The following is an 18065-nucleotide window of genomic DNA, read 5'->3' as shown; positions in this document are numbered from 1 at the left end:
CAAAAAGGCAAGGCCTATATCTCAAAACAAGCCTTCCTTTATATTAGTGAAATCAACTTTAATAATAAGAAGAACAAATAACCAAGCCCCACCAAAAGGGCCAAGTTGGGGTGGCAGAGCCAGGTATCAATGCAAAAAGCCTAAACCCTGTACTTAGGGGTTCAACTCCCCTCTCCAACTATGAAAATGCTACCCTCTAGTTTAATATCCCCACTCATATATATAATCCCAATCCAAATTGCTGTAACAAAACTAAACTAAGTGATTGGGCAACAAAATGGCAAATGAAATTTAATGTGGATAAATGTAAAGTAATACACATTGGAAAAAATAACCCCACTATACATACAACATGATGGGGGCTAATTTAGCTACAACTGATCAGGAAAGAGATCTTGGAGTCATCGTGGATAGTTCTCTGAAGACGTCCATGCAGTGTGCAGCGGCAGTCAAAAAAGCAAGCAGGATGTTAGGAATCATTAAAAAGGGGATAGAGAATAAGACCGAGAATATCTTATTGCCCTTATATAAATCCATGATACGCCCACATCCCGAATACTGAGTACAGATGTGGGCTCCTCATCTCAAGAAAGATATACTGGCATTAGAAAAGGTTCAGAGAAGGGCAACTAAAATGATTAGGGTTTTGGAACGGGTCCCATATGAGGAGAGATTAAAGAGGCTATGACTTTTCATCTTGGAAAAGAGGAGACTAAGGGGGGATATAATAGAGTTATATAAAATCATGAGTGGTGTGGAGAAAGTGAGTAAGGAAAAGTTATTTACCTGTTCCCATAATATAAGAACTAAGGGCCAACAAATGAAATTAATGGGCAGCAGGTTTAAAACAAATAAAAGGAAGTAGTTCTTCACACAGCGCACAATCAACCTGTGGAACTCCTTGCCTGAGGAGGTTGTGAAGGCTAGGACTATAATAGGATTTAAAAGAGAACTAGATAAATTCATGGAGGTTAAGTCCATTAGTGGCTATTAGCCAGGATAGATAAGGAATGGTGTTCCTAGCCTCTGTTTGTCAGAGGGTGGAGATGGATGGCAGGAGAGAGATCACTTGATCATTACCTGTTAGGTTCACTCCCTCAGGGGCACCTGGCATTGGCCACTGTCGGTAGACAGGATACTGGGCTGGATGGACCTTTGGTCTGACCCAGCATGGCCATTGTTATATTCTAGCTTTCTTCACCCTAGTTGAACGAAAAGACCTAGGATATACAACTACGAAAAGACTCTAACATCGTAGGCCCATATGGACTATTACAACCAGTAGCAGATGGCGTAAAACTATTTATTAAAGAGCCAATCTATCCATTAAGATTATCCCTTGCACTATTCACCCTGGCCCCAATCCTAGCCCTATCAATTTGACTCCCACTACCACTACCTTTTCCACTAGCTGACCTTAATTTAGGCCTCCTATTCCTAATTTGCCCCTCCAGTTTCATAGTCTACTCCAACCTCTGATCAGAGTGAGCCTCAAACTCCAAATATGCCCTAACAGGAGCCCGACGAGTAGCAGACCAAACCATCTCATACAAAGTAACCCTCAGAATTTCTCTAATCGTATTTTCAGGAGCATTTAATATACAAACATTAGAACCACACAAGAACCAACATATCTTATCTTCTCTTCCTGACCACTAACAACATGATACACCTTCACATGAGCAGAAGCTAATAGCACCATTCAACCTCATTGAGGGAGAATCCGAATTAGTATCAGGATACAATGCTGAATATGCCACCGGTCCATTCACCTTATTCTTTCTAGCAGAATAAGCCAACATCCTAATAATAAATACCCTTACTGCTATCCTATTCCTCAACCCAGCCTCCCTTAACAACACACCTTAATTATTCTCCCTCTCATTAACATCAAAAGTCATACTACTTTCAGCAGAATTCCTATGAATCTGAGCCTCATACCCATGATTTCAATATGACCAACTAATGCACCTCCTATGAAAAAACGTCTTCCCAATCAGCTTAGCACTATGCCTTTGACATATATCAATATCAATTGCCTTCTCAGGACTGATACTCAACCAGGGGTCTTCTCAGGACTCCCATCCATACCATAGGACACGTGCCTGAAATTAAAAGATCACCCTGATAGGGTGAATAATAGAGGCTAAAATCCTCTCATTTCCTTAGAAAAATAGGATTTGAACCTATACTAGAGAGAGCAAAACTCCCCATATTTCCATTATACTATATCCTAGTAAAGTCAGCTAACTAAGCTCTTGGGCTCATATCCCAAAAATGTTGGTTAAAATCCTTCTTCTACTAGTGAATCCACACACAAGGGTAATTATTACTTCAAGCCTAATTATAGGACCCCTACTTACAGTCTCCAGCAACCACTGAATTCTAGCATGAACTGGACTAGAAATTGATGGCTAGCCATCATTCCACTAATTGCCCAACAACACCATCCATGAGCAATTGAGGCTGCCACCAATACTTCTTAATTCAAACAACCACTTCAACACTAATCCTAGTCTCTAGCATTATTAATACCTGAACACTAGGCCAATGAAACATTACATAACTAACTAAAGACATCTCATGCACAATTCTCACTGCATTCCTAGCTATCAAACTAGGACTAGCTCCATTCCACTTCTGACTACCAGAATTACTACAAGGAACCACCACAACAACAGCCCTAATCCTATCCACTTGACAAAAACTAGCCCATTATCCCTACTAGTAATAACTGCCCAACCCCAAAGCATACCCCTCCTGTTAAACACTAGAGCTAACATTCACCCTAGTCGGCGGATGAGGCAGATTAAACCAAACCCAACTATACAACCATCACACTACCATCGAATTCAACTAACTATTCACAACAATGATGCCACAAAACTAACCAAAAACTTTATCTAGCCCCAATAATCACACTCTCCACCACTCTTCTTCCCATCATACCCACCCTATTAACTATCCTCTAGAAACTAACATTTTTTCAAATGTTGGCTAGTGTGAAGTAGACTTTTCTGTACTGCTACTTTAACAGGAAGACGTGTGTGTCATTTTTATGGCAACAAAGACAACTGCTAGCTATAAATTTAAAAATAAAGATTTCTTCTTGTCCTCAAGTACTCTTTTTTTCAACAGAAGAGAATGCTAATTGAAATAAAGTCCACAATAAGAGACCAGGACAACCTGGAACAATACCTAGCTCAATTTATAATGTCCTAAAGTTATATCAAAGTAAGATTAACATTAGAAATTCATTCAAATTCAAAGGGATATGCTTCTAATATTCCTAAATGTATATGACAGAGCACTACTAGAGATTTACCTCTGTTAAGTCCTAGCTGGTGTTACACCTCTCTATGTACTTTCACAATATGGAAATACAATACTAAAGAGGCAACTGTGACTCTCTTATGCCTTTGAACTGTAGTGTCTGTTGGTAACTTTACATTTCTTTCATTAGGGTATAGTATAATGCAATCAGAGAATCACTTGTAGTATGAAACATTCTCCACTGTCTATATCAAATCCCCTTAATATTTATTTATTATAAATTATGGAGTGAAGAGCATGGTAAGAATTTTGTCACAAGATTAAAAGCCACTGTTACTACAGGCTTTCTTCTGATAATTGACAGAACCTAAGTAAATGTATACATTTCGTGATATAGCTGAGTTAAATCAAAATGAATTGTAGAAAAACTACTGCCAAGAACTTGTTCCCACTTTAATATTTATTTAATTCTATAGAAAGTATTTTAACTTTGCAGTTTGGCAGATATTAGAACTACAGAAACGAGACATTTCAACTCTTGAATTCACTTGTTTCCTGACCATTGCAACTGGAATGGAGGGCAATTCTAATAAGTCTTCAGGCCTGTAAACTAGGATGGTGACTCCTGCTCATTAAAGTCAGTAGGATACTTGTGTTAATAAGGTAAGCAGGATTTGGTCCAAAGAGTTACAATACCAGCAACAAGCAGGAATTACTTAAAACTAAGAGGATTTCCCCATCAAAGGAAAAGCAGCTTCTGCTGTATGATAGATCTGGTGTTGCATATTCATACTGCTGGAAGCTCCAGTGATAAGTGTAAACAAAGTGATGTGTAAGTGTAACGCCAGTGTCTCATAACTTCAGTTATTGGTACATTGGCTTCCACCAGTACTGACTAGTAAACTTGTTCACATACCATTGGATCAGAAATAGTCAAAGAAATTCATCTGGGTAGGAAAGCAAGAAGGCAGGTGAAGGGGAGAGACCCGGGAATAAATACAGTAGAAATGGAAAAAAACTTTTTAAAAGAGAATTACTGACAAAATGAAATAGCATTCTGAAAGGGCAAGTGCCAGCCACAAGTGTGCCAGCCACATTCATATTGGAACCAAGAGGTAAGGAATCCTACCTTTGTCTGCTCTGGTAATCAAAAGGTCCAAAGCTTCCAGCACATGCATCTGTTTCACCTGGAGAGTTTTATCAAATACTTGCACTGATGACTGGCCATCTGGAAAGGAAACATGACCCCCAATTAGAACGCATTTTTGACACAATTTGCTGACCAGTGATTTTAAAGCATCTTGTTTCTTGTAACAAAAATGTGGTTATTTTTCTGTGAAAATGAGGCATCTGGCATACTGCCACTTTATATACAGTACCAAAGATGGCAGTTCCTTCTTAGAAGGAGATACCACTGATGTGAATCACATAGCAAGAACAGAGCCTAAAAGAAACAGTTTTTGGAAAGTTTGAGAAAAATTGCTGAGAACCAGCTACCCGCAATATCATTCCTCAAAATCATGACTGCCATATATGGCATTCTAGGGAAGAGGCGAGAGTCACAAAATCAGTGCTAGGGAGGAAACAGGCTTGGATGACTACATAAATGGTACACAGCCACCTTTGGCCTCAGGCTCAGTGGACGCATCAAGGACTGTGAAGTACAAGCAGGTTGCATGGACACCCCTTGAGCTTGGATTTGGCTTAATAAAAAGTCCTCTCAGACAGTCAAGAAAACAGCATCTGAAACCAATAAAATATTCAGAAGTCTGCATTAAAACAGGGCTCCCAAGATTATCTGATTTGCCTAGTTTTAGTGCAGAGCAAATTTTTGCAGTTAAGTTATAAAAGCCCTGACAATAAGGATATATAGTAACAGATGTGGACTTTAAACTATCTTAAGTAGTGAAGAGCTGCTAACATCCTCATAGGCACCACAGATTAAAACTGTCAGGTACAAAAATATTGACCTGTAAACAAATGCTGGATCATTCACTAACCATCTATTAGCAGGACACCAACATCTGTAGAAACTAGCAAGGACTGGCCCCAAGAATCCGCACAAACAACTTCATGAGGAAAATTACTGCAGAAACAATGGGACTCCCACGGCTGTGAAACGACATAAGCAGTGTATGGTAAAGACACTAGGAAATACAGAGTTTATCAACAGAGAAAATTTAAAGTACAATGTCTGAAAAGTAACTCATGGACATCTTTGGCAGGACAGAATGCTCAAAGCTGCACTTTTGGAGTTAAAAATATCAGACTTTGGTCTGTTTGCCGGGAGAGGCAAAAATTCTCTCTCTCAGTCAGTTTGGGAGGTTAATAAATATAAGCTACATTTGTGCGACTGGGGCACTGAATCTCCTTTTGGGAGAAAGGTCACATCTTGCAGGTGCAGGAAGAGACAGCACTTGTTATTCAGAATGTTCTTTCGCTTCAAGATAAACCATCTAGGGTAAATTTCCAGAAGTATGGGAGGTCAGCAGCTTGACTCTACTGAGTGTGACATGTAGCAGATAACCAAACACTTTGAAAACATCTCCTCTGCGTTTCTGCTTCAGAAATAATGTTCAGATCCAGGATGTATGTTTACCAACATTCATATGGAATTTCCTTATGCTCTATGGTCCAGATTGTGGCATTTAGTCACTGGCATTTGCTAGTGGTGGTGCAAAGCTGCCCTTCCAAGTAGCTCCAGCAGGAATTATGCAGGGGAAGTGCACATGCTGTACCAGCACTTTAGATGACTCAGCTTTCTCTACCTGACCAGCTTCATGGGCTGGTGCAGAAAGGGGCCAGACCATAGCACCACCTTCTCTCTAACCTCTTCTGGATGCTGTATGTCCTTGGGGCATAGACTGTGCAGTCCCTGCATTTCTCCAAGCACAGGGACTGCTTCTGCACCTGACCTCTGTGCAGAGAGCACAGAGGTGCTCCTTGCACTTTCCACTCCTGCACAGCCACACTATGGCCAGGAAAAATCTGGCCCTCTATTAGAAACAACAATGCAATTTGATTTTATTTGCATGAAGCAAAAGTTACAAGTATCACATAAATGTACACAAAAATCAACTGGCATTTTCATTTACCTCTCCACCCAAACAAAAGTGGGATTGCTGAAACCAGCTTTAAGTTTAGAGATAGTTTCCATACCCATCCATTTACTGGGCCTCATCTGCAGAACCATTTTGATATTATGCACCGATACATGGATCAATATGTCAATGTTTTCTCTTGTTACTGAATCAAATTACATAAATGCATTATAAGATTTGGAATGTAGACCCATATTCAGTAGAACCTGGAAAGCCATAATTTTGAGCAAACTTTGCACATTATCATGTATAAATGTCCACTCACCTCCTTTTTATAGAGGCTTGTGGTTGCTGAACTAGTTAGGGCATCTCCTCTCACAATGGTTTTCAGTTTCAGTGCCTTAAACAAGACAGATATTTCATTTAAAATGTGTTCTTAATTGGTAACACCATATGGATAAATAAATACTAAAGATATGGAGACTGACTATTAGGGAAGGGAGGGAAGCAATTTCAGACTATAATTACAATAGATCCAGCTCTGAATTTCTGTGCCACATTACATAATTTCTTTATAAGAAAACCAGCCATTCCATGTGTTTTGAACAGAGATTAAACTATTCAATAAGATGCTGGAAAATTATATGGTTTCAGACAGTATATATCTGCTGTTGGCAAAAACAAAACTTAACATTGCAAATATATTAATGGAGAAAATCTTAAATAATAACAAGTCCTCACATCCACAAATTAAGTCCATGAGCTAACTACACCCTTTACACCAGCTGAGAATCTGGTCCTTTATAGTTAATGTCACATTTTTAAAGTGCATTTCAAGACATTAAGTGACACTATTTGCACATTCTTGTGGAACTATATAACCCAAATTTGTCATGAACAGCATTACAAACCTTTCAAGATGCAGGTCAACAGAAGCATGCTGATTTTGAAAAATACTTAGCTCATAATGCAGAACACAATATCAGTGTTGCACAAAGTAGTAGTGAGAAGACAAATGAGAATCTGAATTAGTTTATCCTTCCATATTGTCAATGATTAGAAGAGCTTCACGACCAGATCAAAATCCAGTGTTTCAGTACCGTATAGTCAAATGGAACCAACAGTGATTGAATAATGCATAAAAAGAAGAAAGCAAATTCCTCTTTATGGAATAACTTCTACATCAGAAGCAGGAAGCTTGCTAAACCATCAGTAGGACACTGGATGATCGAGATGCTAAAGGAGTACTAAGGATGATAAGGCTATTGTGGAGAAACTAAATGAATTCTTTGCATCAGTCTTCAGGGCTGAGGATGTGAGGGGGATACCCAAACCTGAACCATTCTTTTTAGGTAACAAATCTGAGGAACTGTCCCAGATTGAGGTGCCATTAGAGGAGGTTTTGCAACAAATTGATAAACTAAACAGTAATAAGTCATCAGGACCAGATGGTATTCACCCAAGAGTTCTGAAGGAACTCAAATGTGAAATTGCAGAACCGCTGTCATCTGTAACCTATCATCTAAATCAGCTTCTGTACCTAATAACTGGAGGATAGCTAATGTGATGCCACTTTTTAAAAAGGGCTCCGAACGTGACCCCGGCAATTAGAGGCCGGTAAGTCTGACTTCAGTACCAGACAAACTGGTTGAAACGCTACTAAAAAGCAAAACTGTCAGACACATAGATGAACATAATTTGTTGGGGAAGAGTCAACATGGTTTTGTAGAGGGAAATCATGCCTCACCAATCTACTAGAATTCTTTGAGGGGGTCAACAAGCATGTGGACAAGGGGGATCCAGTGGATATAGCATACATAGATTTTCAGAAAGTCTTTGACAAGGTCCCTCACCAAAGGCTCTTAAGCAAAGTAAGCTGTCATGGGATAAGAGGGAAAGTTCTGTCATGGATTGGTATCTGGCTAAAAGATAGGTCAAAAGAAAGGATAGGAATAAACGGTCAGTTTTCAGAATGGAGAGAGGTAAATAATGGTGTCCCCTAGGTGTCTGTACTGGGACCAGTCCTATTCAACATATTCATAAATGATCTGGAAAAAGGGGTAAACAGTGAGGTGGCAAAATTTGAAGATGATATAAAACTACTCAAGATAGGTAAGTGTCAGGCAGACGGCGAAGGGCTACAAAAGGATCTCTCAAAACTGGGTGACTGGGCAACAAAATGGCAGATGAAATTCAATGTTGATAAATGCAAAGTAATGCACATTGGAAAACATGATCCCAACTATATATATAAAATGATGGGGATTAAGTTAGCTGTTACCACTTAAGAAAAAGATCTTGGAGGCATTGTGGATAGTTCTCTGAAAACATCCACTCAATGTGCAGCGGCAGTCAAAAAAGCAAACAGAATGTTGGGAATCATTAAGAAAAGGATAGATAATAAAACAGAAAATATCATACTGCCTCTATATAAATCCATGGTACGCCCACATCTTGAATACTGCATGCAGATGTGGTTGCCCCATCTCAAAAAAGATATATTGAGTTGGAAAAGATTCAGAAAAGGGCAACAAGTTGATTAGGTATGGAACGGCTTCTGTATGAGGAGAGATTAATAAGACTGGGACTTTTCAACTTGGAAAAGAGACGACAAAGGGGGAATATGGTATGGAGAAAGTAAATAAGAAAGTGTTATTTACTTTTTCTCATAACCCAATAACTGGGGGTCATCAAATGAAATTAATAGACAGCAGGTTTAAATATTTTTTAAAATATTATTTAAAATATTTTTTCACACCACGCAGTCAGTCTGTGGAACTCTTTGTCAGAGGATGTTGTGAAGGCCAAGTCTATAACAGAGTTAAAAAAAGAACTAGATAAGGATTGGTCCATCAATGGCTATTAGTAGGGCCCTACCAAATTCACTGTCCATTTTGGCCAATTTCACGGTCATAGGATTTTAAAAATTGCAAATTTCATTATTTCAGTTATTCAAATCTGAAATGTCATGGTGTTGTAACTGTAGGGGCCTGACTCAAAAAAAGGGAGCTCTGTGTGTGTGTGTGTGGGGGGGGGGTGTCACAAGGTTATTGTAGGAGGGGTTGCAATACTTCTACCCTTACTTCTGTGTTGCTGGTGGCAGAGTTGCCTTCAGAGCTGAGCAGCTGGAGAGTGGCACCTGTTGGCTGGGACCCCAGGTCTGAAGGCAGAGTCACCACCACCAGCAGCGCAGAAGTAAGGATGTCATGGTATGGTATTAAGTATCAGAGGGGTAGCCGTGTTAGTCTGGATCTGTAAGAGCAACAAAGAATCCTGTGGCACCTTATAGACTAACAGACGTTTTGCAGCATGAGCTTTCGTGGGTGAATACCCACTTCTTCGGATGCAAGGGGCTGGCAGGGCACTCCCTTCAGAGCTGGGTACCCAGCCAACAGCCGCCGCTCTCCGATACTGGGAGCTCCATCAAATAACCCTGTGACCCCCTTGCAACTCCCTTTTGGGTCACCCCCCCCCAATTTGAGAAACGTTGGTCTCCCCTGTGAAATCTGTATAGTATAAGGTAAAAGCACACAAAAGACCAGATTTCACAGTCCGTGGCATGTTTTTCATGCTGTGAATTTGGAAGGGCCCTAGCTATTAGCCAGGGATGGTATGGTATTGCCACCCTTACGTCTGCGCTGCTGCCTGCAGAGCTGGGCCCTCAGTCAGTAGCCACCACTCTTTGGCTGCTCAGCTCTGAAGGCAGCAGTGCAAAAGTAAGGGTGGCATGGTATGGTATTGCCACCCTTACTTCTGTGCTGCGGCTGGCAGGGCACTCCCTTCAGAGCTGGGTACCCAGCCAACAGCCGCTGCTCTCCGATACTGGGAGCTCCATCAAATAACCCTGTGACCCCCTTGCAACTCCCTTTTGGGTCACGCCCCCCCAATTTCAGAAACGTTGGTCTCCCCTGTGAAATCTGTATAGTATAAGGTAAAAGCACACAAAAGACCAGATTTCACAGTCCGTGGCATGTTTTTCATGCTGTGAATTTGGAAGGGCCCAACTATTAGCCAGGGACGGTGCCCCAAGCCTCTGTTTGCCAGAAGCTGGGAATGGGTGACAGGTGATGGATCACTTGATTACCTGTTCTGTTCATTCCCTCTGGAGTACCTGGCATTGGCCATTGTTGGAAGACAAGATACTGGGCTAGATAGACCTTTGGTCTAACCCAGTATGGCTATTCTTATGTTCTTTACTTCCTTCTAAAGACTGATAGGAAAACTAATTCTTAGCAAGCATTGCAAGTAGCTAATTTATTTTGAGAGATGCCCAAATTCACAATACCTATACATACTTATACATCTTTGCACTACTCCGCCTGAGTTGCAGTATTGAGAACTTTGAACCTCAACTGAAGCCAAGGAGGTGAGCCAATTATTTCCAGACCAAAAAAGGGCTGCCTGTCATATTCTGGATTTATTTAAATCTTTGCTTCCTGCTAGTTCCACATATGCCTTGATTCATTCTTTCTCCAGAAACAAGTCCACAGTGGCATCTCAAAGTCATTCTTTTTTACTTAAATCAGCTTCCTTAATAACTCATCCTCTGATCATTATCCATTCTGTGAATGTAATTCTGCTCAATTGCCTATTTGGCTGTACTTCCGTTATTTATATTATTGCCTAGTTAATTAACTTATTGCTAGTGTAATTTTCTGTCCTAGCATTTGTCATCTTCACTACATTGTATGTCAATTTACTTTAAAAAATTAAAACAAAATCAGTAAATTGAATCTACATTTTTACACTATAAAAATCAAGAATTTTGTGCTATTATCAAGGTCTCATTTGCTTTGAGTTACCATCACCATTTTAAAAAATATTTCCCATAATATAATTTTACTAAATAAAGGGAACACTTCAGATAAGTGTTAAATGCTGTGTTACCACAATAAAGATTAAATACATCTCCCTCTTTCTGCTGACGGGTTTGTTCCTGAAAGTGCTCCTAATATATTTCATGAGATCCATGACTAAATTAACAGCAGCAAATGCAGTCAGCACCTTGATTTGCTTATATCATTCTGCCTCAGATAAGCTAGAACCAGTTGGAATCTCACAAGCCTGTTTTTGGCCAGACATCCCTAATCTTACTCCACACATCCCAGTGGAGTGATTAATTTGACCAATACTTTCTACATAAAACCTACCTGACCAAGTCGGACAAATTCTGCTTGACGGGCCTCCTCTTTCTTCCGTGCTGATCTAGGGGATTCTGGTAACACGTCACTGAAGGACCTCCTATTAAGCATGTTCTTAAAAATAAAAAAAAGAGAGAGAGAGCGTCTTACTGACCCAAACTTTTTCAATTTTTTAAAAATTTCATCTGACATGACTTGATTCTGCTGTATTCTTTCAGCATTTTCCTGTGACCTCAGTTCAAGTTTCGATTACTAACAAAAAATAATCGCCCTCCCTTAAAATATGCTCCTACTGTTGAATCTAAGAATGCATGCTTTAGCCTTTTGATTTACAAGATTGTGGAGCGCTGCAATACTCTTCACATGTATCAAGGTGCTATCTAGTATATGAAAGATGACATATGCAGTAGAAAGAGAGAGCCTGAGACTTGAGGCCTAGTATAAGGCAGAATGTGCTTTGATATGAGACAGAGGAATTAACTCACTCAGTTCTTTAGAAATTCTAATGCTGTTTGACACCCATTTTGACAATCTCTATGTTGAAATAGCATATCCTCTAGACTTATTACCAAAAGGTACAAATAGTCTTGATGGTTTGTAGAAATGGTTTTGTCCTATTGAAGTAATACAAGGTCACTCTTAAAAGCTTCCAAAGTGTGAAGTTTAGCCTTTGCAGTGGATGAGTGAGGTCTTAGAAAGAACACTGGCAAGTGAATGAACTGATTTAAATGAAAGTCTGACACTATTTTAGGCAAAAATTTGGAATGAGGAAGAAGAGTAACTATCTTCACGGAAGGTGGTAGAAGATGGTCCTGCCATCAGTGTTTGGATTTTGCTATTCTGTGAGCAGAGGTAGTAGCCACCAAGAATGCCATATTAATAGACAAATGATACAAAGAAAAGGTTGGCATACGTTCAAATGGAGGCTGCATCAGGAAGACTATGTTTAGGTCCCAGAGAAGGGAAAAATCCTTAACAGATGGAAAAATATGTGTTAACCCCTTCAAAAAACTAGTTACAGTAGGAATAAAATCATTGGGGAAAATTGCGTGTTCCTGTACTGGAGAATAATAGGCAGATATCAGTGCTAAGTGAACTTTACTAGATCTAGTCAAGACATCTGAATGCTTTAATGATAACAGATTACCTCAATAACAGGTACAGACCCTGTGATAGACCCAGGCCAGTTGGGTACAGCAGAATAGCAGAAGGCAGATATACTGGCCACTGGATTAACAGTTTTCTGTTCCCTGACTGACCAGAGCAGGGGCTGCTCCAGGCTAATGAGAACATCTGACTCTAATTAACCTGTAAAGAGTCAGGTGAGGCCATTAAGCTTATGTGACCACCTGACTCTAATTAAGGCCCTGCTGATACTATAAAAAGGGCTCACTCCAGTCAGGCAGGGAAGTCAGGGAGCCAGAGGAGAGGAAGTGCGGCTGAAGGGCTGGTTACTGAAGACACCCTCAAACCATCGTTAAAGGAGCCCTAAGGTAAGGGTGAAGAAGGGAGAAGTAGGAGAGCTGTGGGGAAGTGGCCCAGGGAAATGTAGCAACTCTGGCAGTGAAAGGTTGGCTGCCAACAACTGCTACCATTAGGGTCCCAGGGCTGGAACCCGGAGTAGAGGGCGGGCCCGGATTCCCCCCAACCCACCACTACAGGAACATCTCCTGGGAGGGAAAGTCAGGTCCCTGTCAGGACAGGAGGCTGAACAGAGACTGTGGGAGTTCTCTCACCAACCTCCTTGCAGGCCTATGATGAAAAGGGCTCAGTAGACTGTAACCCTGGCACTAGAGAGAGAAGGGCTACGTGGAGGGTCACAGTGAGCCACTGAGGCTAGCATAAACCGCCTAGAAGCGCAAGACCCACGGGAGCAAGGTCAGAGCTCTAACACACCCCTCCAATGGGTAAAATTATAATGAGATGCCCATATTGAAAACTGTTTCCACTGGGCCCCATAAGTATGCCTTATTAAAGGTTTTAAGCTCTGAATGAGAATATGAGAATGACAAAGCCCTGGCTGGGATGATTTACTGGTAGTTGGGGTTGGTCTTGCTTAGAGCAGAGGGTTGGACTAGATGACCTCCTGAGGTCTCTTCCAACCCTAATCTTCTATAATTTCTGTGAACCTGTACCTCTGCAGAGGAAAGTCTATGCTCCAAGATCAGCCTACTAACATCCAAATTGTTAGCTGTAGAGACACTAAGTCTGGGTGTAGAACCAGTCTTTGGTTCTGCATTATGATGTCCAGACTGATCAGTAACTTGAACTGATAAGTGTACCATCTCTGAATACTAAAACTTCCCTCCCCCTCCCCTCCACTGGGGCTATTAGGATAACTTGACCCATGTCCAATATTACATTCCTGAGGACCCTAGTAATTAGAGTAACCAGGGGAAAGCATACAGCATATTCCTGTCCCAGCTAATGCATCTAAGAGGGCGCCTGGATTCATTTCTCCTCTGGATCAAAATGTGCTGTTTAAAGTGGTCATGAGCAGGTATATGGAGGAATGAGCCCACTTCTGAACTTTTATCTGAAGGACTGAAAGCTTGAGGGACCATTTTCTACTGAGTTGTCACCTGAATTGTTTTGAACCCCACGTGAGTGTAGGGCTATGAGATTGATTCCAGTAGGAGAATTCCTGTAGGCATGGGGAGAGATGATCTTGCTCCTCCTTGCCTGTTAATGTAGTGTCAAAACTTGGATGCTGGTGTCCTGAATCAGAGCTAGATGAATGGCCCTGAGTGTCACAGCTGGATGGTGGGCAGCCAGACCTGGTGGTCAGAGCCAGAGTCCACAGTCAAAAAACAGGAGTTGAGTGTCAGTTGGGTCAAGATACCAGATCAGAAGCAGGAGACAAGCTTCAGATCAGAACCACAATCCTGATGCCAGGAGTCAAGAGGGGTTGGGATGCCAGGAAGTTAAGCTGGAGGAGCTGGAAGCACAAGGCACACAGTCCAGAGCAGGGTGGATCCCAGTTATTTGGATAGCTTCCTGTTCACACAGGCTGGAGAGCATATCTGGGTCCTCTGCAGGCCCAAGGTTTTGGTCCCCAACTACATATAAACAGCCTAGAACTCAGTGTCATGTCCCACGGGCCTCAGATCTGGGTCTGCGGGAACTGCTACGCTCCAACCCTCTATTTGGCAGCCTGCTGAGAACTGCTTACTCAGGATCCATGAAGTCCAGCTCCAGTTCGAGACTGTACCTGAGGTCATATTTGCAGAGTCCCAGAGCAGCCAATTGGCCCACTGACTTTACATAAGCCATCAGCAGGAAGGTATCTTTCACTAAAGTGTCAGTGGGAGCTGAAGACACAAACATCATTCCCTGACAGCCATTCGGAGGATCGTCCCACCAAGTATTGATGAAAGGACATTCCTGGGAACAAGCACTCACGGAGTCATGTTGTGTTTGCTTGGCTGGTAGATCAACTTCAGCCAGACTTGGAGAGGATTGACATGTGGTGTCACATAAGTGCAAATAGCCATATGACCAAAGAGATTAAGAGAGACATTCACTGATATCTTTGCTTGAGTCTGGACATCAATAGAAGATGACTTATGGTGTCCAATCTGTTGCTGATCTTGCATCTAAAAGTGCTCCTGTGACCTCTTACTGATTAAGAGTAAGGGCTGACTTCATAGAAGATTAGGGTTGGAAGGGACCTCAGAAAGACATCTAGTCCAACCCCCTGCTCAAAGCAGGACCAATCCCCAGACAGATTTTTACCCCAGTTCCCTAAATGGCCCCCTCAAGGATTGAACTCTCAACCCTGGGTTTAGCAGGCCAATGCTCAAACCACTGAGCTATCCCTCCCCCCAATTTATCTTAAGTCCTAGTGAGAAGAGATAAAGCACCATCCTCACTGCTTCAGTGACTTGCTGAAGCAACGTTTCTCATTTCAACGTTTCTTCAATCATTGAAGGAAGAATAAATGTAAAGGCCTTGACTGTGCAGGTGAGCTACCCAGTATGGCTGTTCTTATGACTTATTGGTGATTTTCATGCAATTAAAATGTAAAGAGGAAAAACACCCCTTTGCTATCCAACTTACTATATGCAAATCAGTACTCACCAGGGTGGATATCTTCTTGAGCAATAGGCCACTCAATATGCCACTGGGGGGGGGATATGAAGTGCATAAAGATCACGCAAGTCTTGGATTTACCTTGTGTAGATCAGGCATGAGGTCCTGGTATAAAGAACGAATCAGCATGTCTAGAGTGCGCTGCCGTTTCTGAGCAAATGTTGGGGTTTCCAAGGTGGCTTTTTCCCCGTTTATTACTAAAACATATCGAATAAAGGAGAATGTGTTACTTAAAGGGGTTTCATGTCCTTTACTGAATCCAAGTTGTCTTCATGTAAGGATATTCATTGCAAAATAACTAATTTGGGTTTGTTTCACATTTGTGCATATTTTGAACTAAAAGTTTTAGTTGTTTTATCATCATGACTCTGAAGAGCTTTTTTAACCCTATTTGCTTTTGAGCATCTAAACTGTATTTAGCTAGTATCGTTCCTCAAGACACAAAAACAGCCAGATAAACTCCAGAAAGATACTATTTCACCGTTAATTTTAAAAGAACCATTTCCTGAATCTCAGTAAATGTGCTGAAGTTCTTTGATATAGGACAAAAAATGTACCGCCATACTGTCTATGTCAGAGGCTGTCAGCGCAGCTGCCTTATATTTTTGAATTGTATTGAAAAGTTCAGCGTTCCTTCTGGCTCTGCTAAGTTCAATGTGAGGTCCAAACAATGTCAAATACTGCTGTACAGTAACTCTTCACTTAATGTTGTAGTTATGTTCCTGAAAAATGCGCCTTTAAGCAAAACAATGTTAAGCAAATCCAATTTCCCCATAAGAATTAATGTAAATGAGGGGGTTAGGTTTCAGGGAAAAAATTTTCACCAGACAAAAGACTATATGATATATATACATATAGATAGATAGATAGATATAGATAGATACACACATGGTTAAGAAAGCCTATCACCTTTATTCTGGCTGCAAAATTGGAAATCAGGACAAGAGGTGGGCCCCACACATATGCTGCAACATTTGTGCAACACACAGACACAGTATAAGTTTTAAACAAACAATTTAATACTGGTACACAGTGATGATGATTGTGAAGCTTGGTTGAGGCGAAGGAGTCAGAGGGTGGGATATTTCCCCTACTGCTAAATGATGAACTAGCAATTGGCTGAGCCCTCAAGGGTTAACACTCTCACTCTACAAGGCGGCAGGAATGGAGGGTGGGGGTATGTGTGTGAGAGAGATATGTGCATTTCCCCACTTCCTTGTTAACACTGCTCTACAGCCAAAATGCTTCTGAAATAAATGTAGTCAAACTTTACTAATTCTGGGTCACAGAGAACGAAAATGATGCTTAAAATTGTTGATTGGCTCTAGTTTTCAAGTTATGCTATTGGGTCAGTATATACGACCCTTGACTTGGGAATGGTGGAGGATAAGTGAGTTATAAAGGGAAGGGATCTCAATTTAAACCAGAAATGACTAAAATACATCTTTGACTGGATCTATGAATAAATCTATGACTGGGTTTGGACAGTATTTGCTTTTTAGGCAAAACAAAGAATGATGCAATCTGAAGCTCGTATTGCATCATACATGATATGAATTGCATCATGTTATTCCTAGAAGTCATGGATGATGCAATCATAACGAAGCTTACATCACTCTGCTGAACAAATTGCCCTATATCAGCTCTAGAAATCATACAGTGTCGTGCTCTCTTATTTGTCAGTGTTTGATTTTACAAAGGGACACATTTCTGTTTAGCCAAAGTGAGCAGAGATGCCTCGTACTTGTGTGAACAGTGCAGATAACTTCTGCTATGTTTGTGGTGAAGTGACTTTTGCATCACAAAAGCGCAGTATAACCACCATGGTTAAGAAAGCCTATCACCTTTATTCTGGCTGCAAAATTGGAAATCAGGACAAGAGGTGGGCCCCACACATATGCTGCAACACTTGTGCAACAAATCTTCGCCAGTGGTTGAACAGGAAAAGGAAATCTATGCCTTTTGCAGTGCCAACGATTTGGAGAGAGCCAACAGATCATACCAGCAATTGTTACTTCTGCATGGTGCCTCCAGTTGGGAAAGGTGTGTCAAAGAAGAAAAAGTGGACTGTGCATTATCCAAACATTCCATCAGCTATACGCCCAGTACCCCACAGAGAAGGACTGCCGGTTCCTGATGCACCAGAATCATTCTCACTTGAGTCAGACGAGGAAGAGGAAGAGGATGAACCATCAATGTCACAGGACCCACATTTTCTCCCATCCTCCTCCTCTGAACCACACCTCATAACACAAGGTGAACTGAATGACCTTGTCAGGGATTTGGAACTACCCAAGAGTAAGGCAGAGCTGTTGGGCTCCAGACTACAGCAGTGGAATCTCCTGGCAGGTGATGTTAGGGTTTCCATGTTCCGTGACCGTCAAAAGGATCTTGTCCCATTCTTCTTCATGGAAGGTGATTTTGTAGCCTGCAACAACATCGATGGTGTGATGGCAGCCCTCAACATTGTTCACGATCCAGATGAGTGGAGACTGTTCATTGATTCATCGAAGACGAG

At 41.2% G+C, this 18065-nt stretch overlaps 1 protein-coding gene across 8 annotated transcripts in view; it reads right to left on the bottom strand.

The window, feature by feature from the left end:
- The window catches only part of GARNL3 (GTPase activating Rap/RanGAP domain like 3), a 153868-nt gene that overhangs the window by 55518 nt on the left and 80285 nt on the right, over nucleotides 1-18065 (bottom strand). For all 8 annotated transcript variants that reach the window (XM_039506413.1, XM_039506411.1, XM_039506412.1 and 5 more), the window contains 5 exons: nucleotides 15629-15744; nucleotides 11465-11569; nucleotides 6640-6714; nucleotides 5274-5385; nucleotides 4403-4501 (listed from right to left, as the gene is read on the bottom strand). In XM_039506413.1, coding sequence (XP_039362347.1) covers nucleotides 4403-4501; nucleotides 5274-5385; nucleotides 6640-6714; nucleotides 11465-11569; nucleotides 15629-15744 — 507 coding nt within the window. The remainder of the gene's footprint in view (nucleotides 1-4402; nucleotides 4502-5273; nucleotides 5386-6639; nucleotides 6715-11464; nucleotides 11570-15628; nucleotides 15745-18065) is intronic.

Source organism: Mauremys reevesii, linkage group 19 (genome assembly GCF_016161935.1).
Source record: "Mauremys reevesii isolate NIE-2019 linkage group 19, ASM1616193v1, whole genome shotgun sequence".
Classification (NCBI taxonomy): domain Eukaryota; kingdom Metazoa; phylum Chordata; order Testudines; family Geoemydidae; genus Mauremys; species Mauremys reevesii.
The sequence above is the reverse complement of the archived record's forward strand: the minus strand, read 5'-3'. Positions and strand labels throughout refer to the sequence as shown.